The sequence below is a fragment of the Gambusia affinis genome, linkage group LG04, assembly GCF_019740435.1.
Source record: "Gambusia affinis linkage group LG04, SWU_Gaff_1.0, whole genome shotgun sequence".
NCBI classification, from domain to species: domain Eukaryota; kingdom Metazoa; phylum Chordata; class Actinopteri; order Cyprinodontiformes; family Poeciliidae; genus Gambusia; species Gambusia affinis.
Window position 1 is genome coordinate 353,483 of NC_057871.1, and position 20,654 is coordinate 374,136.

Genomic DNA, 20,654 nt, shown 5'->3' on the forward strand with positions numbered 1-20,654 from the left:
ACTTCACTTAATTCTGTTCTTTAATCAAAGTATAAATGTATAAGTGGATCAATAAACTTTAGTATGAAAGTTTGTTGGAATCTGTAGGTATTCAATATAATTATATAAAATATAGTTTCTAAACGTAAACTTCAAGTATCGCCTCATTTAAATGGAACTTTAATCCTGGAGGTGTATGAACATTTATGACCCTGAATGGATCAGAAAAATCCTCCTGATTTAACTTCCTGTTTCCTGCGGTGGGTTGGAGGTTTAACTACTTGTCTCCAGGTTTCCCCAGGTTTCCCCAGGTGTCTCCAGGTTTCCCCAGGTGTCTCCAGGTGTCTCCAGGTTTCCCCAGGTGTCTCCAGGTTTCCCCAGGTGTCTCCAGGTTTCCCCAGGTGTCTCCAGGTTTCCCCAGGTGTGTCTCCAGGTTCCTCCAGAGTTCTGCCTGCAGGTCCAGACCAGCTGAGTGCTTTCAGTGGGTGTTTGTGTCCCTCAGGGTGGAGACATGTCCTCAGACCAGGAGCAGCCGCTCACTGCACTGATGTCCAGCGAGCTGATCCCAGGTAAGGCCGCTGTCTAGCTGCTCTCTGATTGGCTCCGACTCCACCTGTAGGCCCCGCCTCCATCTTCTCTCGCTAAAACTTGCGTGACTTGACGAACCCTCACAGTGTGTTAAGCCCAGTTCACATTACGTGATTTTATAATTGTCGGATGATTTTCAGAACCTGAGACCTCAAACATCCTGGTGTGTTCAGCCTCACACCAACTGATTCCTCACAGACATTCAGATTCCAGACCGAACAGGAAAAGCCGCTGTAACACAGGTGAATTTAGAGTAAACAAACATGGCCGACAACGTAGAAGCAATAGACAGTTTGTGAGTTTATTTCAAACATAAAATATGTAACAGAAAGAAAAGGCGTTGGATAAAAGGTGGAGGCGGCGGCTCTATTTTTTAAAAGTTACGGTTTTTTCGTCTATACAATTTGTGTGTTTAGATTATTTTCTGTTCTGTCGTTTCTTTAAACTTCTTCCGTTAATTAGTATTTGCTGTATTAATGTTTACAGTTACATTGAGAACAATATGCACAAAATAATGGCTACAAGTCCAGTTAACTAATTTTAAAACCAGACATTAATCAATGTGTTAGAGAGACAATTACATTCTGTGAGAGTCAAGCCCTGACTGAATGAATAACCTTATTGTTATAACATATTTATGTCACGTTAACGATGAACAGCTCAAAAATTACCGGAATCAACTGTGGTAGCAATTTCTGTGGAATGAATAAACATCAATGTTGTTTCCACATACCATCTTTCTTTCCCCTCCAGGGTCTTTTGTGTCCCTTATATGAAAGTAGGCTGACAGATAAGACATGCGGTAAATTCTCCGGGAATCGAACCCGTGACGTCTATACAATTTGTGTGTCGTCGAGGGCTCAAGGTCTCCAAGCGTGGGTCGCGGTATCTCCTACGCCACCACAACACGCCCCACATGTTGTCTCTGGTGTCCGTTGAACTCTGGGTTGCGCCACGTTAGCTGTTTGGGTTCCTCTCCGTGCTTTCTGATTGGCTACCTGTCAGCAGGCTGCGTTCTCACTGCCGGTCTTGTGCGAAATTCTGTTCCCCTGCGAAAATCTGTTCCCCTGTGAAATTCTGTTCCCCTGTGTCGGGAGCGCGCATCGCAGCCAGAAAGGCGGATCTGAACATTTTCACGGCGCTTCTGATCGATTTCTCGGTAAAACAACTCATATAATCATGTCAAGGTTGTAACATTCAGTTTAATCGACAGCTGTTGTTTACAAAATTGTAAAGTAATTAAATAAAAAAGGTCTTTTTACGCTGTTTTGTGTTATTTTAAACGCCAAGAGAATCTGTCTTTCTTCAACTTTTGTCACTTCAGCTTGACAGAAATAAAAGTCAGTCACCAAACACAATTTTTCAACACGTTGTGTGTATTTATAGTTTTTCATTGCTGATATAAGAGGATGGTAGCTGGCTGATAGCAAGGCACACAAATTAAGATTTCCTGAAAAGATGAGAGTGTAGACTTTCTGGTAAATCTTGTTCTAATGTAAAATATGACAGATTACTGGATTGAGGAAATTTCTAGTTTACTAAATGCTACCACACATAACAATTTTTGAGAATTTGGAAACAGTTGCTCTTTATTCCCCAAAGTTATGGGAGAAGGAGAGAATGGATATTTCAGCTGCCTGAAATAATCTGTTCCCCCTCTGTAACATGGGAACAAATTAACTTACCTTCAAGTCTTTAACTGTGATTATTCCTCTCATCATCAACAAGAAATACTGCAAGTTTGGAAACATTTGCTCTAAATTTGACAAAGTTATCAGGGGGGAACCAAATATTTTAGCTGGTTTTGCCCCTGAAATAATTTGTTCCCCCTCCAAAACATGGGAAAAAATAAACACACCTTGTGAATTTTGAAACTGTTGGTCATTATTTTTCTTTATATCGTTTGAAATATTTATTTTTTAATATTTTAAAATCAAAATGGTTAAAATAAATAGGACTGTTAGTTTGATGATCTTTATGAAAGGTATTTTCTGTTTAGATGTTTATCTATTTAAATATTTTTATATATTTACAAATACATTTGGAGATATTACAACTAACAATGTACCTTACAATATAAACACGCTGTTTTCTGGACAGTCAAAAATCACGTGATGCTATTCCTTCAATCAATTATGCAAATGTGCAAGTCCGCTCTGTTGGTCAGGTTGTTTATCACGTTTTGCTTTATGTTAAGCCAACTATTGCATTAACTCGACACTTTTCATAAATATGGACAGTTTGGAATATGAAACGCTCTTTAACTATAAAGCTAAAGGCGAATATCCCCCGCAGTCAACAAAGCAAAACAAATATGTCATTCGAAGGAAAGCCTCTTCGTACAAGATTGAAGGTAAGAATTTTTATCTTCCAGAGTGATACCTTGAAGGTAACCTCTACTTTAATATGTATCAAATAGTGGAATGCATTAGTTATCTAAAAAGCAGTTAGATAACACTCAATGCTTTTTTGTTATTGATTTCCTGCTGTATTAATTTCGATTAATATGTGTGCCCACACGATTGTTACTCCAAGTTATAATGCAGGAATAACGCACAATTTTCTTGACTGCACTGGTTATTCATGTGAATTACACTTCTACTCCATTTCTACTTTTAAGTTGTGTTGTAGAAAGATTCCCAAACTGCTACATTAATCAATAAAAGAAACAAAATCTAGCAAAGTGGCCAATTTTAAATGAATATGCATTTGATAATGTCTTTCTTTATGTTCTGTTTATTGCATGCTTCTTGTTTCAACTTCTATGTATAAGTCAGGTAGTAGTATACATTTGCCTATTTTTAGAATTATAAATGTATTTTAATAATAGAATTTCATGCTTCAGTCATATTTTTATTAGTGTCCTTTATCTTTTCCAAGGAAATGACCTCTTCTATGTTAGACACAAAGGCAGTTCTTCCACAACAAAGGTGAAAGTTGTTAAAGGTGCAGAGGAAGCCGAAAGAATATTTGTTGACCTCCATGCCAGCCCTACAGGTGCACATTGTGGACAAATAAAAACAACAGATGCCATCTCAAGAAGATTTTATTGGCCAGGAATGTCTGTGGACATCAAGAAATGGGTATGTTACATAAGCAATGGACTAAGGAAAGAAGTAATACCAACTACAAGATTTAAATTTTAGAAAAATAAATGTCTAAGCATTATTTGTTTTACCAATAATAATTGTCCAATAACACTTTGCATGTGTTAAATTCTTGTTCACTAACTTCCCAGGTCTCTGAGTGCTCATCCTGTCAGGCCAGTGGCCAAGCACTGACACAACCATCAGTGTATAGGAATACATAATAAAATAAAAAACAGGTTTAGTGAGACTACATGGTCGTGTGCAGCAGTGGTTGATTGTCCTGTTTTATCTGTGCTCTCACAAAGGGCCTACATTTTGAACAAGTTGATGAATAAAATGTATATTTATTATACTAAACATTTTACAATATACTGAGAAGCTATTATTTTTGCTTAACAAAATACTGCTTTTAAAATTTTTCCTGTGTTCTATTATTTTTATTTATTAATCTATTACGTCTTTCATTTAAGGTTTCCCATCCCTTTGAATTAATTGGGATGGACCTCATCGGAAAGCTGGCCGAAACAAAATCTGGACACAAGTATATTTGTGTCATGATTGACTATTTTACAAAGTGGCCACAGGCACTAAAATCTAAATCTGCACCTGAAGTTACGGGATGCATAATTAAGTTTGTGCATCAGTTTGAAGCCCCAAAAAGGATTCTGACCGACCAAGGACGAGAATTTGTAAATTCTGTAAGTACTTGTTTTGAATCTCTTAAAGAAATTTCACACAATTAGTGTCCTCCTTCCCATTATTTTGTTCGATATGTTTTTGAAATATTTTGTCAGAGCTATTTGTTTGCAAATTTTCAGATAAACCAAGAAGTGTGCAAAATTCTTAATATAAAACGAAGCCTGTGTTCCTCTTACCATCCCCAAACAAATGGGTTGGTTGAATAAATGAATGGGACCATTCAAAGGTGAGTTCTATCTCTAATACATACATTTTCTAAGAAAGATCACAAAACAAGATGTGTATTTGATAAACTACTTACATAATAAGGGTAATTGTTAGAAATCAGGAGTTATGTGTGGCATCTTACACTTTTCATGTATTTCAGAGCTCTGAGGAAGGTTGTGGATGGTCATCCACACACTTGGGATGAGTATTTGGATGCTGTGATGTTTGGGATTCGCACCAAAAAACAAATTACAACACAGTATTCCCCATACTTCCTCATGTTCGGAAGAGAGGCACGCTATCCCTCAGAAGTCCCTGAACATTACATGGTAGAGTTATGGTCAATCTTTCCATTTCATGTATTTAAGTCAAAAATTCTTATTTTCAATTACCACTTGAGTTTCTTCAAAAACTTTGATGTTTTCATGCGTAGTCAGCAAGACTTTGCATCTGAATTAAATTTCACTGAGGTCATGAATTAATGTAAAGCATCTACTTTAAGTGTATCATTCACAAAGAACTTTATTCTGAAAAGGTTTTCAGAATTTTTTCTACAAATTTGAAAATTGCATAAACCGTTTCAAGAGACATTGTCACTATATTCCTTTTCAGAATATGTTGTGATATCTCACTGTAGCATGCCATAAATATGATGAGTGTATGCTTTCTAAATGACAGATTTGAACTGACACTTGAAATATTAATTTTGTGTTGACAGATTGACGGTGCTGTGGAGGACGTCATTGGAGTGGAGGAGTTGGCAGAGGACCTTAAAATCCAAGAAAGCTTGAGGAGCATTGTCAGTGACAATGTATCCAAAAAACAAGAGAAAGCGAAGGGCAGAGCACAACAAATTGGGACTGTGTTTAAACCTGGTGACCGAGTGTGGAGGCAGAACACACGCAGTCAGCAGAGAAAAGGTGGGAAGTTGGATGCTGGTTTTCTTGGACATCAGTCTTCAAGGCAAAAATGCAGATATTCAAGATGAGAATGGTGTGATATTCCGGAAGAAAAACACTGACCATCTGAAAATCTGCATTAAAGAGAGTCGACTGCCACACTGTTTAAAAATTCAAGAAAGCAAAATAAATTTTGCTCAACCCCCGACTGATGCAGCACTGCACCCTTATGATCCAGTACCACCCCCTCCCTCAACATCTCCCCCTGTCAACATCCCCCTGTCAACATCTCCCCTGTCAACATCTCCCCCCTGTCAACATCCCCCCTGTCAACATCCCCCCTGTCAACATCTCCCCTGTCAACATCTCCCCCCTGTCAACATCCCCCTGTCAACATCCCCCCACAACATCCCCCCCTGTCCAACATCCCCCTGTCAACATCTCCCCCTGTCAACATCCCCCTGTCAACATCTCCCCCTGTCAACATCTCCCCCTGCTCCAACATCTCCCCCCCCCTGCTCCAACATCCCCCCCTGCTCCAACATCTCCCCCCCCTGCTCCAACATCTCCCCCCCCCTGCTCCAACATCCCCCCCTGCTCCAACATCCCCCCCCTGCTCCAACATCTCCCCCCCTGCTCCAACATCTCCCCCCCCTGCTCCAACATCCCACCCCATGCACCAACATCCCCCCCCCTGCTACAACATCCCCCCCCTGCTCCAACATCCCCCCCCTGCTCCAACATCTCCCCCCCTGCTCCAACATCTCCCCCCCTGCTCCAACATCTCCCCCCCCTGCTCCAACATCCCCCCCCCTGCTCCAACATCTCCCCCCCCTGCTCCAACATCTCCCCCCCTGCTCCAACATCTCCCCCCCTGCTCCAACATCCCCCCCCCTGCTCCAACATCCCCCCCCTGCTCCAACATCTCCACCCTCCTCTCTGCCTATAACTCCTCTCCAGTTTGCTTCCCAGAGAAAATCTCTAGCAGAGAAATGTAAATTTTAGTTTAAATTCTTATAAATATATATCAAAGAACATAAATTTCATTTTTTATAATCATATGTGTTTCACAAATTGTTTCTTTGTACCGATATGCTTTCGTCTTGTTTTAATGAAAGGAATCATTTCAGTCAGTACAACAAACTGCTTGCTTTATTATTAATTCTTATGTAGAAAATAGTTGTATGAATCAGTGAAATTAATACTTTCTCATCATTTGCATAATGGATAAAATATTAAATGTTTTGTAAAATTAAATGAAATAGGTGTCATAACAGTGAAACTAATCTTTAACTTTTGTTTTGTTTTGTTTTCCACTACTCCTCACCATCCTCATCATCAGATGTGCAAGATGCTTTTACTGGGAAAAACATATTTGTCCTTCTGTCAAAAGTAAATGCATACAAGTTGTTTTACTTTGACATTAATAAAATTGGTCCTGACATGGAACTGGAGAGTCAGGTCGGTACAATGACTATATAATTTTCAAATATCACAGCTGCTACAGTATTTAACTAATCTTTTTTCTTTTAATACATTTGCAGTCTATTAACGCATTTCTGGCAGCAATGTGGCAGGGAAAAAGTCCTAGATTAAAAAAGGTAGATCTTACACATTCCAGAGTGTTTCAGTGTTACTCTTCCAGGTGTTATTAGTATTTTTGAATTGATGAAAATAAAATATGTTGATGATTATATGTTTTTACAGATTTTTCTGTATCACCTATACAAAAATATAATCTCAGTCCAATGTGTGTGTTACTAAACATGTTTTGTTCTTGATATGAAAAAATCTTTATGTTTTTTTTCATTATTATTCACAGATGAACCCAATGAATTATGAAATAATTCTGGGAATCAACAATCAACACCACCACTGGACTTTAGTGGTAATAAAGGTTTTTTAAACTTTAAAAATAATCTATATTATACTTGTCTCATAGACAAAAACCACCTGAAAACTGTCAAATACACACTTTCTAGGTGATCTACCCACAAGAGAAAAAGTCTTTGTTCTTGAATCCACTGGGGGAATCAAAACAAGACATCCAGAAATGTTTGCAAATCACAAGGTATGGTTAAAAATTGAAGTTTAACTCGAGTATGAAAATCAAATAAAGTTTTTCTTATTAATATATCTATATTTACAGGGCATTTATGAGGAAGAAGGGGTGCAATGTCTCACGTTGGACATGTGACACAGTCAAGCATCCAAAACAACAGGATAGTACATCATGTGGTGTATTTTCACTGAAGGTGCATACATGTTGTCACACAGTGTATGACTTTAGGATTTTGATATTTATTTTGAGGCATGTGCAGTGAATTACTTTCTTTGTTACTTCAATTTGAAGCCATTAAATGAAGCTGTTCATTTCAGTTTGCAGAAAAAATCCTATCAAAGGAGGTTGTGGATTTTCCTGTTTCCAATGAGGCGGTCTACAGCATGAGGTTGGAAATTGCTGTGAGACTTATCCTTAACATTAATATTCTTATTTTCAGTGTTTATGACAATTGTGATCATGATTGCTATTATTTATAGTACAGACCAAACGTTTGGACACACCTTGAATTCAATTAGAAGGTGGGGGCTGCACAGTGGTGCAGTCGGTAGAACTGCTGCCTCGCAGCAAGAAGGTCCTGGGTTCGATTCCCGGCCCGGGGTCTTTCTGCATGGAGTTTGCATGTTCTCCCTGTGCATGGTGGGTTCTCTCCGGGTTCTCCGGCTTCCTCCCACAGTCCAAAAACATGACTGTCAGGTTAATTGGTCTCTCTAAATTCTCCCTAGGTGTGTGTGTGTGTGTGAATGGTTGTGTGTCTCTGTGTTGACCTGTGACAGACTGGTGACCTGTCCAGGGTGACCCCGTGACCCCGCCTCTCTGGAGATAAACACCAGCAACCCTCCTGACCCCATTAGGGACAAAGGGTGATTAGAAAATGGATGGATGGATAGAAGGTGTGTCCAAACTTTTGGTCTGTACTGCATATGTTTTGCTAAGACATCTATACTTAGCCGAAACTTAATACATTAACATGGACTCTGAAAACATTTATTTAAGGAAACTTATCACTGCTTTGCGTGTTTGCCTTAGGTTCTTGAGTTTGCTGTGGTGTGCTGGTTTATGTATGTTATATAATGGTTAATAAATTGCATTTTGAAAACTGTTTGATATTTATACTTACTTTGACATAAGGCATCTATGGAAAGATAGTTTAAATCCCAAGGCCCCTTACCTTTGTCAAATAAAGAACAGATGTTTCCAAACTTGCAGTATTTATTGTTGATGATGAGAGGAATAAACACAGTAAAAGGTTTTCTGGTAAGTTAATTTGTTCCCATGTTACAGAGGGGGAACAGATTATTTCAGGCAGCTGAAATATCCATTCTCTCCTCTCCTCCTCCCATAACTTTGGGGAATAAAGAGCAACTGTTTCCAAATTCTCAAAAATTGTTATGTGTGGTAGCATGTAGTATACTAGAAATTTCCTCAATCCAGAAAATCTGTCATATTTTACATTAGAACAAGATTTACCAGAAAGTCTACACTCTCATCTTTTCAGGAAATCTTAATTTTTGTGCCTTGCTATCAGACAGCTACCATCCTCTTATATCAGCAATGAAACACTATAAATACACACAACGTGTTGAAAAATTGTGTTTGGTGACTGACTTTTATTTCTGCCAAGCTGAAGTGACAAAAGTTGAAGAAAGACCGATTCTCTTGGCGTTTAAAATAACACAAAACAGCGTAAAAAGACCTTTTTTATTTAATTACTTTACAATTTTGTAAACAACAGCTGCCGATTAAACTGAATGTTACAACCTTGACATGATTATATGAGTTGTTTTACCGAGAAATCGATCAGAAGCGCCGTGAAAATGTTCAGATCCGCCTTTCTGGCTGCGATGCGCGCTCCCGACACAGGGGAACAGAATTTCACAGGGGAACAGAATTTCACAGGGGAACAGATTTTCACAGGGGAACAGAATTTCGCACAAGACCTCTCAGGTAAAACCCACACGCTGCGGAGCTGTGTGAAGCTGACACCCCACCCACGTCAAAAAATTCAGTAAATAGTCTGAATGGTTAGTGCTCCGTTTGTGCAGGTTTGTGCCGTTGAAATTTTTGTTTGTACAGCTTTCGTCTTTGAGATATTAAAAGTTATAATTTTGGCCGATGACGTCACCGTCACCCCATCTTGCGCCAAAACAAACCAAAGTGGGCTACTTCTTTTAATTCTTCAGATTTTCAGCTGTTGTACAATGTGTACCTTTTGTTTTGATCTTCAATAAAGACTTAGAACAAGAAAAGATGTGTCTCATTTCAAGTAATGTTTCAAGATAGCAATGTTTTCTCGCGAACGTAGCGTTCTCTCCACAATAATTGAATCCTGCTAATAAAGGACATGCAGCCCTGACTCTAACGTAATGTGTATAACCTGTTCAACTGTGCTTTGACTTCGGAGGTGGTCTGAACAATTATATTCACATTGTTGACGTACTGTCTGCTGATTATGCAGCAAACGTGTAAAAAATATATATTAGCCTATAACGGTTCAAAAAATAGAAGAAAAGAGTATAATAATAATAATAATATAGTAATAATTATAATAATGTATAATTAAATTGCATTTTCAAAACAGTCACTTTCATGGTTCATTACTTCTCAATTAGGATAGAAACCCTTTGCCTCACACTACAGATATTTGGGTGTGTCAATAGCAAACCATGAGGCACATGCAACTTCATAAAAAAAACAAAAAGACAATTACCAGAAATATTGTCTTACTCTAACTGTATACACGATTTATAATACCTTTTCTACCAAAACATAGCGAGGCATCAATTGCATAAAAACGACACAAATTGTATTCTAGCAGTGTCTGCACACTTAAAATAGTCTTGAATTTAAAAATATCAAGTTGGTTTTCCCAGTTTAATTTCTAACATTTAAGCTAATTAAAAAAATATATATTTCAATAATGCATTGTTACTTGAAAATGTAAGTACCTGTTAAAATTAAATTTTCCTTTGGAATAAATTTTTTAATTGAATTCAGAAGATGTGCCCTTTGTGCATATGCTTAAGTGTTAATGATTCAATATAAATGTAAAGGCTGCAAGATGATGCCTCGCTATGTTTCAAAAGGTTTGAAATATCGACTTAATACAAGTTGTGAATTTAAATAAATGCATATATAAGCTAGGGATGGATTGCATTGAGTCAATATTTTATGTGAAGCCTGAGCATTAATTTACTTACCTTGTTCAAAAATCAAAATCGGGGTTGAAAAAATTCCAAAAATGACTTATTCAAAACGATTTGAGACCGCTAGAATATTAACGAGAGGTTGAAATTACACTTGCTCTGCCGCCAAAACAAGATCGGGGTGGTGGTGGTGGGGGAGGGGGCTCACTAGTGGGTGAAGCCAATCCCAGTTGTGTGAGAACTATGTCAAAGTTCGCAAAACATGTGCAGCTTTTCAAAATCCTTGAAGCCCATACACATTTAATGTAAGAAATTGGATGAAATGAAAGTCGTTGCATTGAAAATATATTTACTAAATATTAAGTACATTACTTGGATGAACTCTGAACCAATGACACATTTCCGTTTTACTCTGCAAAAACTTTGCTCAAGCAACTAGCAAATTGGCTGTGGATTTTTTTTTTTCTATTTTTTGAACCGTTATAGGCTAATGTATATTTTTTACACGTTTGCTGTATAATCAGCAGACAGTACGTCAACAATGTAAATATAATTGTTCAGACCACCTCCGAAGTCAAAGCACAGTTGAACAGGTTATACACATTACGTTAGAGTCAGGGCTGCATGTCCTTTATTAGCAGGATTCAATTATTGTGGAGAGAACGCTACGTTCGCGAGAAAACATTGCTATCTTGAAACATTACTTGAAATGAGACACATTTTTTCTTGTTCTAAGTCTTTATTGAAGCTCAAAACAAAAGGTACACATTGTACAACAGCTGAAAATCTGAAGAATTAAAAGAAGTAGCCCACTTTGGTTTGTTTTGGCGCAAGATGGGGTGACGGTGACGTCATCGGCCAAAATTATAACTTTTAATATCTCGAAAACGAAAGTTGCACAAACAAAAATTTCAACGGCACAAACCTGCACAAACGGAGCACTAACGAACTAGCGCACTTTGGTTTGTTTTGGAGCGATATGGGGGGATGGTGAACTCTAGATGACCTAAAAAATTATTTTTAATATCTCAGAAACCAAAATTGCACAAACGAAAATTTCAACGGCACAAACCTGCACAAACGGAGCACTAACCATTCAGACTATTTGCTGAATTTTTTGACGTGGGTGGGGTGTCAGCTTCACACAGCTACGCTAGCGGTAATCCAGCATGTTGAATATGTCGGATTTTAGATGGGATTTCTACCGACTGGACCCGATCAGTCGTAACACACTGCAGGATGATCGGTTATGATTATGGCAAGGACAATCTTAGAATGCAGAAGTTCTAAGATTGTGGTAAGGGGGAAATCGGGGCTAAAAATCATGTAGTGTGAACTGGGCTTTACTAGTTGGACTTCCGTTAATATGCTAACAGTGGAGCTAGCTTCTTGTTTAGCGCTTTTGCTAGCTTAAACATTTAGTTCCCTGAATTAATTTCTCCAGATAACTTCTGAATCGTTGATTTTCTCGGCCGTTTTGTAAACTTTGAGTTGGACAAAGTTCAACATCTGTGTTGTAGTTTTGATTATCATCTATTACGTTTTTAGACGTTTATGCACATGCTCTTATTTTGAAGTGTATTTAAGCAGGAGTTCTATTTCCGCTAGTCATTTTCTTTTTCTAAAGAAACTTTATTGAGCGTTATGAACTAAACAAATACATAAAAAACACATTAACTTTAATGTATCATGCTCTGAAGCCGACCCGTCGGACCAGTTGGACCCGTCGGACCAGTTGGACCCGTCGGACCAGTTGGACCCGTCGGACCAGTTGGACCCGTCGGACCAGTTGGACCCGTCGGACCAGTTGGACCCGTCGGACCAGTTGGACCTCGCCCTGGACCCAGACACTGCCAACAGCTGGCTCCTCGTGTCTCCGGACCTGCGCAGGGTGACGGTTTCGGACCGGTACCAGAACTACCCGCAGAACCCGCAGCGGTTCAACGCAGAGCTGCAGGTTCTGAGCCGGGCGGCGCTGACGGGTCGCCATGGCTTCGATGTGGACTGGATGAGCGCCGACAACCGGGCCGCCGTCGGCGTCGCTCTGGCGTACGATAGCGTTCCCAGGAAGGGAGCGGGCAGGGCCGCGTTCGGACGGAACCAGGCGTCCTGGTTCTTCGCAGCAGAGGGAGATGTTCTGACTGCGTGGCACGGCGGGGAGAAGTGGACCTATGACGTTCCTGATGACGGCTATGAGCGGGTCCGGGTCCGTTTGGACCACGCTGCGGGGGTTCTGTCCTTCTTCCTGCTGACTGAAACTGGGCCGAGTCACGTTCACACCTTCAGAACCGAGTTCACCGAGGCGCTCTATCCGGGTCTCTGTGCTCGCTCCACCGCCAGCTACGCTGGGTTCTGCTGAGGCCCATCGGACCAGAACCAGAACCTCCAAGGCGTTCAAAGGAACCACCTCAAACCGGGCCACAACCCCTGAGTGAGCAGAATCCAAGTCTTGCTCCAGTTAGGACCGGACCAGAAACCGTCAACCTTTTCTTTTCTTTTCTTTTCTTTTTATGGCGGTTGGCAAACAACTTTTAGGTGCGATACCTTCCAGACTGGAGTTTGGATCAGATGTTAATCCACTATAATCTTCCCATTATTAGGTAATTAGGTGGCCCGGAGGTGCAAAACTCTACAACATTAACCAAACAGAAAGGGTTTGTTTTTTGCACAAAAGATTTAAATTTGATTTAGCATGTTGTGCCTTTTGTGATTGTCCAGAAGAATCCAATAATCATCTTTTTTTTCTCCTGTCCCTTTTCTTTTAAACTATGGAGCGACATTAAAAATTGGTTGTCCCTTAAAATTGATGACATTCCTGAGATAATCATCACCCATATTTTATATTATATTGATGGCCTTGATAGTAAAATATCTGACATGGTTAATATTATCTTTTTACTTGTTAAATATCACATACTCTGCTGTAAATGGAGAGGTTTTACTCCTTGTTTTGATTTTTTTCTTAACCAATTTAAACTTTATTTTACCTCACTGAAACTTTTGAAATCTGTTTCTGCAAGAAAAGTAACTGTCAGTATCTCAACTTTTCTTTTGTTTTAAAATCCTGCTCTATTATTTTTCATTTGTCTTAATGTTTTATGTGCTTGTCTTTAGTCTTAGCCCCTTGTTTTTTTGTTTAATTTTTCTACCTATGTTGCAATGTTCTTGCACCTCATCAAGACTTTGTATACAATTTGTTCAATAAAAAAAACATTAACCAAACAGAAAGGGTTTGTCCCAGTAGGAGACCTGAGAGATCACTGATTGGACGACGGTGCTTTGAACCGGAAGTTATCGCTTGAGCGGGTCGGTCCGTTGTTGCAACACGTCATAGCGTCCGCCATATTGAAAGTGGCTTATCAGCAAGTAAATGGACCGAACTTCATAAAGTGCCGTTCTGCAAAGTGTTTCAAGTTAATGAATGTCACTGACACAAACTCTCACAGATTATTATATATAGTTATGAAAAAACCCAAAGGACAACATTTCAAACCTGTTGATGTTGTAACATAACCACTATGTTTGTTTTTCATGAATAAATACGATAAAAAGTAAACGTATTAAACTGTTCTGTAGAACAGTTTCGGTGCTTTAATTGTTAAAAAATATTTCGAATTTCCACTGTTTGTAACTGATTTGGGTGGATCATGAAGTTTTCAGGTGTGTGTGTGTGTGTGTAATTAGTGATTTAAAAAGGGGCGTGGGCGACGGCGCGGGAGGCGCAACCGGAGAGAAAGACGCTCGCCGGTAGATCTGTGCAGCGGGAGTTTTGACTCGTATGAACGTTTAGAACTTGTAAAAATCAAAGGAAAGACATTAAATAACGATCAAAAGTTCGCCCAGCGCCGCAGATCATATTTCAGGAACTGGATCGGAGTTTGCACCCAAGAAACGCCGCCCGGGGCAAGAAGACGCCGCCAGTGCGAGAGGACGCCACCGAGGGGAAAGAAAGACGTTCCCGGTGAGATCTGGACTTTACTTTTCTTTTTGGGGATTTTTGGTGGTACCACTCTTTTTGTTTTTCCATTTTTTGGAGGGGTTTTTGACGTTTGGATTTTTCCCTTTTGGATCGGGACTTTGGAATAAAACGGGGGGAATATTTCCAGGACTTTGTTTATTTTTCAGGATAAGGAACTCTGGTGTGGACAATAATCTCTTTGGGAAAAGGAACAGAAAATTTCGGACTCTTAATTATTGAGGGTTTTTTTTTTTTTGCTGATTCGAACTGAGTAACCATAATTATTGTTGAGGGATTTTGGTTATTGATCTCTTTATCATGATAACTATTATTATTTCGTAGTATAATAATTCTTTTTTGAATAAATCATTGTTGCAGAAGATCGACAAATTCAGTGTTTGAGTGGTTGAGTATTTATTTTTATCAGATTAAAGGTGTGGCATATTTTACCTGATTCCTGTGACAGATTTCCCCCTTGAGTGTATTGTGAATTCAGCTTTCAGCCGAATTTTTACAATTTGGTGGCCCGTATGGGGTGCAGGATGATATACTTTCAGGTTTTGTGCTACATTAGATGACATAATTAAAGAGGACCCTGTTGTGAGTGCTTTTTCTTTGCTAGATGGATAATATAACTTCTCAATCACCACATGCTGAGGAAAGAGATACTGATGAGAATGAGGAAGAAAGTGGAGCAGGTCTTCTTGTAGATCAGGAAGAGACAATATGCAACACAGAGGGAGATGCCTGGGTTACAAGGAGGAATCCTGTAGGTGAAATAACTTCTTTGATTAGCTCCCTTTATGTATCAGATAATGAAGTTGAAGAAAAAGAGGATGATGAAGAAGAGTATCTCCCTATGTCAGACATTAATGATATTAGGAATGATTTAACTAAAATGGGGGTTAAGATTACCTCATTGGAAGAAAATTTTCGGGCATCTGTAGACAGTGCTTTGAATAGGGAACAAAACATCAGGACATATATAGATAGGAATGTTGAGGCCCTGGAGCAATGCATGACCGCAGCCTTTAAGGAATTGGAAGCTAAGGTAGTAGATTGTCACCCTCAAAGAACGGATCAAACTACTGCCTACATCCCTCCAGGAATGTTTCCAGTCAGGTCATCAACACACAGTGGGATAGTAGACCTCCCGACATCAACCTCTCACCTGACAGTGCCTTCATCAAGCAGAATATCTGTAGTTTACTCCAAGCCCCCTGTGCACATGGAGTTCCCGACATTTGAGGGTGCAGGAGAAGTTTCTGATGTCTTAAATTTTATCGATCAGTGTGAGACATTTCTAACAGTAAGGCCTCTGGCTGATACTGAATTATTGGGAGCTTTAACAGCTGTCTTAAAAGGCTCTGCTCGTTGTTGGTGGAGTGTGGCTAAAAACAAGATACATAACTGGCTTGAATTTAAAAATGCCTTTTGTGCTGCCTTTCTTCCTGCAGACTATCTTTCAGAAGTGGAAGAGAAGTTAAGAGACATGGTCCAGTTGCCAGAGCAATGTCTCAGAGATTTTGCCTTTGAGTACCAAGCACTATGTCTAAGATGGAAGCCAGACATCGGTGAGACAGAGCTTGTGAGGAGGATTTTAAACAACTGTAATCCAAAGCTAGCAGGCTGTCTTCGTGGCACAGTCACCTCTATGGATCAATTAATAAAGGTGGGATCCCAGGTTGAAAAAGACTGCGCTGGGGTTAAAGTTTACTGGGGGAAAGTAGATCAGCACAAAGCCAAAGGAAAATGCCCAGCAAGATCTAAGGGAAATACCAGAAAGCCAACCGACTCTGTATTTGTTGTTCAGCGAGGACCTGCATCCTCCCTCCTTCACGTTCCCATTGAGGTGCGTGACAGGATGTACAACGCTGTTCTGGATACAGCATGCACCTATTCCCTGATGAGAAATAGTCAGTGGAAAATAATTGCTAAAGAAGGGGAGGTTTTGAAGCCAGCTGACAACCAGAAGTTTGAACTTGCCAATGGCAAAACCTACAGTGCTTTAGGGAAAGCGACAATCATCTATGGTTGGCATGGGATGATGTGGTCGTTGGAGACTTTTGTGGTGGAGGATGATAACCTCACCTTTCCCATCATCCTAGGACTCGACTTTTTGTCCAAAACCTCTGCCATAATCAACCTGGGTGACCACACCTATGGGGTAAAAGGGCCAAAAGGTTATACCTTTTATCCTTTTTCATCTTCGGTTGTTGCCAGAACACCTGGGCATGATAGTCATTCTCTGCTTAATCTGATCCTGGCTCTGCCCCTAGAAATAGACAAAGTACCAAACACAGCATCATATCCCATGAAGATAAAACATCCTCCAGAAGTCCAGAAGCTTTTGGAGGCCTGGCCATCCGTATGCTCGGATACATTGGGTAGAACATCTGTGGAAGAACACAGAATAATGACCACAGATGAAATACCCATCCGCTGCAGAGCTTACCGGGTGTCTCCTTTTAAGCGGCAAATAATAAAAGAACAGATTGATGCTATGCTAAAGGATGATATTATAGAGCCATCACAATCTTCATGGGGATCCCCCGTTGTCCTTGTTCCTAAGCCAGACCAATCTTTTCGGTTTTGTGTGGACTACAGAGCTTTGAACACCAAAACTCTTCAGGATGCCTATCCCATGCCCATCATCCACGAGCTGTTGGAGTCAATGACTGGAGCAAAAATTTTCAGCACCCTGGATTTGAAGTCTGGATATTGGCAGATGGTGGTGGCAGAAGACAGCAAAGCGAAAACTGCGGTTATTACCCCATTTGGACTTTATCAATTTAAGTGCATGCCATTTGGATTAAAAAATGCAGGAGCATCCTTTCAACGTTTAATGGAGAAAGTTTTAGGAGAGCTACGGGGAAAGATCTGCTGTGTGTACATCGATGATGTGATTGTTTTCTCAGCTTCGGCTGAGCAACACCTGAAGGACCTGGATACCGTATTTGCAAGGCTCCATGACGCCAATCTGTCCCTCAATCTTAAAAAATGCAACTTTTTCCAGCAAGAACTCAAGTTTCTGGGACACATTGTATCAGCGAAAGGTGTTCAAGTGGATCCCGAAAAAACCGACGCCATTACGGTTTATCCTACTCCAACTGACCAAAAGCGCTCAGAGATTCCTTGGAATGGTTGGTTGGTACCACAAGTTCATCTCCCATTTTGCAGAAATCGCTACACCTCTTTATCAACTGCTCAAAAAAGATGCTAAGTGGGGGTGGACAGAGGAATGCCACAATGCTTTCATGACACTGAAGAAGGCTTTGGGGGAATCACCCATACTTGGGCAGCCAGATTTCGAATTACCTTTTGAAATACATACCGATGCCAGTAATGTTGGTCTGGGTGCCGTCCTGGTCCAGCCAACTCCTGATGGAGAAAAGGTTATTGCTTTTGCTTCAAGGTCATTGAAGGGAGCAGAGCGGAACTATTCCACCTCTGAAAAGGAATGTTTGGCAGTTGTTTGGGCAGTAGAAAAGTGGAGACACTTTGTAGAGGGTACAAAGTTTACCATTTATACTGACCATGCTGCCCTAACCTGGGCATTTAATTGCCCCAGAACCAGTTCCAGGTTAACACGCTGGGTGCTGAGGTTGCAAGATTTCGATTTTGAAGTACGATATAGAAAAGGAATGCACAATGTAGTGCCTGATGCGCTGTCCCGAGCAATGTTCTCTGATCCAGCTGGAACAGCACATGTAGCCCTGAATTCTGCTAAAACCTTGTTAGGTTTACCCCTATCATTAACAGATATCAAGGAAGCTCAAGAAAATGACTCGGACCTGATGGAGATGGTTCAGGATCAAAGATACCAGAGACCTGACAAAATCTCTTACTACAAAGTTCACGATCTCTGGTATAGGAAGACCCCACTAAAAGATGGCATGAAATATCAGCTGGTGGTTCCCAAATCTTTAATTCCTAAATTTCTACAGTATTTCCATGATCGGCCATTGAGTGGACATCTGGGCCGGCTAAAGACACTCCTCCGGCTGTTGGAAGTAGCATGGTGGCCATCCGTCCGTAAGGATGTGTGGCAATATGTGAAGAACTGTGCAGTTTGTCAGAAGTACAAATCAGATAATCAAGTTCCAGCTGGTTTTCTGCAGCCGACACCTCTGACTGAACCCTGGGCGAAACTTGGGGTGGACCTGATGGGACCTTTTCCACGCAGCAAAAAAGGAAATGTTTTCCTTTTTGTGGTGATCGACTACTTCACAAAGTGGGTGGAGATGTTTCCTTTAAGAGACAGCAAGACACAGAAGCTCATCACTATCCTCCAGGAGGAGATATTTACTCGTTTTGGAGTTCCACAAAGTCTTGTGTCAGATCGTGGGCCCCAGTTTACCAGTCAAGAGATGTCCAGGTTTTGCTCTATGTGGGGGCTAAAGCATCATTTTACCACCAGCTATCATCCCCAATCTAACTTGACTGAACGGGCGAACAGAACTATCAAAACAATGATAGCCTCATTTGTTGGACAGCATCACAATCAGTGGGACCAACATATATGGGAGTTCCGTTTTGCCATTAATAGTGCTCAACATGAAACCACAGGGAGAGCCCCTGCAGAGTTAATGTTGGGACGCCAACTTCAAGGGCCTTTGGAGAGGGTGATAGCCAAACCACCATCGCCTCAGCAACCCATATACAAATGGTTGGAGCGTCATAGTGAGATGAAAGAAGAAGTCAAAAGGAAAGTTGGGATAAGCCAAACCCGACAAGCCAAATATTACAATGCCCGGAGGAGAGGTGCACAGTTCCGGCCGGGAGATTTGGTCTGGGTTAGGTCTCACCCACTTTCCAAAGCAATAGACAGTTTTTCCTCAAAGCTAGCGCCAAAGTGGTCAGGTCCAGCTATAGTGAGGAAACAGTTAGGCCCAGTAAATTATCAGCTTCAGTGGAAAGACCAGCACAAAGGAACAGACACAGTTAATGTGGTTAACTTAAAGCCTTATTTTGGAGTTCAACCTCCCTTGCCTCCGGCTGGGGGGGGGGGATTGTAACATAACCACTATGTTTGTTTTTCATGAATAAATACGCTAAAAAGTAAACGTATTAAACTGTTCTGTAGAACAGTTTCGGTGCTTTAATTGTTAAAAAATATTTCGAATTTCCACTGTTTGTAACTGATTTGGGTGGATCATGAAGTTTTCAGGTGTGTGTGTGTGTGTGTAATTAGTGATTTAAAAAGGGGCGTGGGCGACGGCGGGTGAGGCGCAACCGGAGAGAAAGACGCTCGCCGGTAGATCTGTGCAGCGGGAGTTTTGACTCGTATGAACGTTTAGAACTTGTAAAAATCAAAGGAAAGACATTAAATAACGATCAAAAGTTCGCCCAGCGCCGCAGATCATATTTCAGGAACTGGATCGGAGTTTGCACCCAAGAAACGCCGCCCGGGGCAAGAAGACGCCGCCAGTGCGAGAGGACGCCACCGAGGGGAAAGAAAGACGTTCCCGGTGAGATCTGGACTTTACTTTTCTTTTTGGGGATTTTTGGTGGTACCACTCTTTTTGTTTTTCCATTTTTTGGAGGGGTTTTTGACGTTTGGATTTTTCCCTTTTGGATCGGGACTTTGGAGTAGAACGGGGGGAATATTTCCAGGACTTTGTTTATTTTTCAGGATAAGGAACTCTGGTGTGGACAATAATCTCTTTGGGAAAAGGAACAGAAAATTTCGGACTCTTAATTAGTGAGGGTTTTTTTTTTTTTGCTGATTCGAACTGAGTAACCATAATTATTGTTGAGGGATTTTGGTTATTGATCTCTTTATCATGATAACTATTATTATTTCGTAGTATAATAATTCTTTTTTGAATAAATCATTGTTGCAGAAGATCGACAAATTCAGTGTTTGAGTGGTTGAGTATTTATTTTTATCAGATTAAAGGTGTGGCATATTTTACCTGATTCCTGTGACAGATTTCCCCCTTGAGTGTATTGTGAATTCAGCTTTCAGCAGAATTTTTACAATGTGATTATTTAATTGTTTTGGGGCACAATAATTACATTTGA

The 20,654-nt window shown here is 40.4% G+C and overlaps 2 protein-coding genes across 2 annotated transcripts in view; both read left to right on the plus strand.

Annotated features, from left to right (window-relative positions):
- Positions 1-15,687, plus strand: part of LOC122828948 — a 35,573-nt gene extending 19,886 nt beyond the window's left edge. The window contains exons 5-7 of the mRNA XM_044113050.1: positions 251-380; positions 482-548; positions 12,370-15,687. Coding sequence (XP_043968985.1) covers positions 251-380; positions 482-548; positions 12,370-13,028 — 856 coding nt within the window. The 3' untranslated portion in view covers positions 13,029-15,687. The remainder of the gene's footprint in view (positions 1-250; positions 381-481; positions 549-12,369) is intronic.
- On the plus strand, positions 2,353-8,012 carry LOC122828949. Its single transcript, XM_044113051.1, has 10 exons — positions 2,353-4,354; positions 4,475-4,581; positions 4,723-4,891; positions 5,281-5,482; positions 6,804-6,922; positions 7,006-7,062; positions 7,284-7,349; positions 7,444-7,532; positions 7,611-7,716; positions 7,841-8,012. The coding sequence occupies exons 2-10, from the start codon at positions 4,562-4,564 to the stop codon at positions 8,000-8,002; spliced, it is 990 nt and encodes a 329-aa protein (XP_043968986.1). The 5' UTR covers positions 2,353-4,354; positions 4,475-4,561; the 3' UTR covers positions 8,003-8,012.
- Positions 15,688-20,654: the final 4,967 nt, after the last annotated feature.

Coding starts and splice junctions, on each gene's coding strand:
- LOC122828949 (XM_044113051.1), top strand. CDS start 4,562: ATGAATGGGACCATTCAAAG. Junction 6,923..7,005: donor ACATGGAACTGGAGAGTCAG/GTCGGTACAATG, acceptor ATACATTTGCAG/TCTATTAACGCATTTCTGGC. Junction 7,350..7,443: donor ACCACCACTGGACTTTAGTG/GTAATAAAGGTT, acceptor CACACTTTCTAG/GTGATCTACCCACAAGAGAA.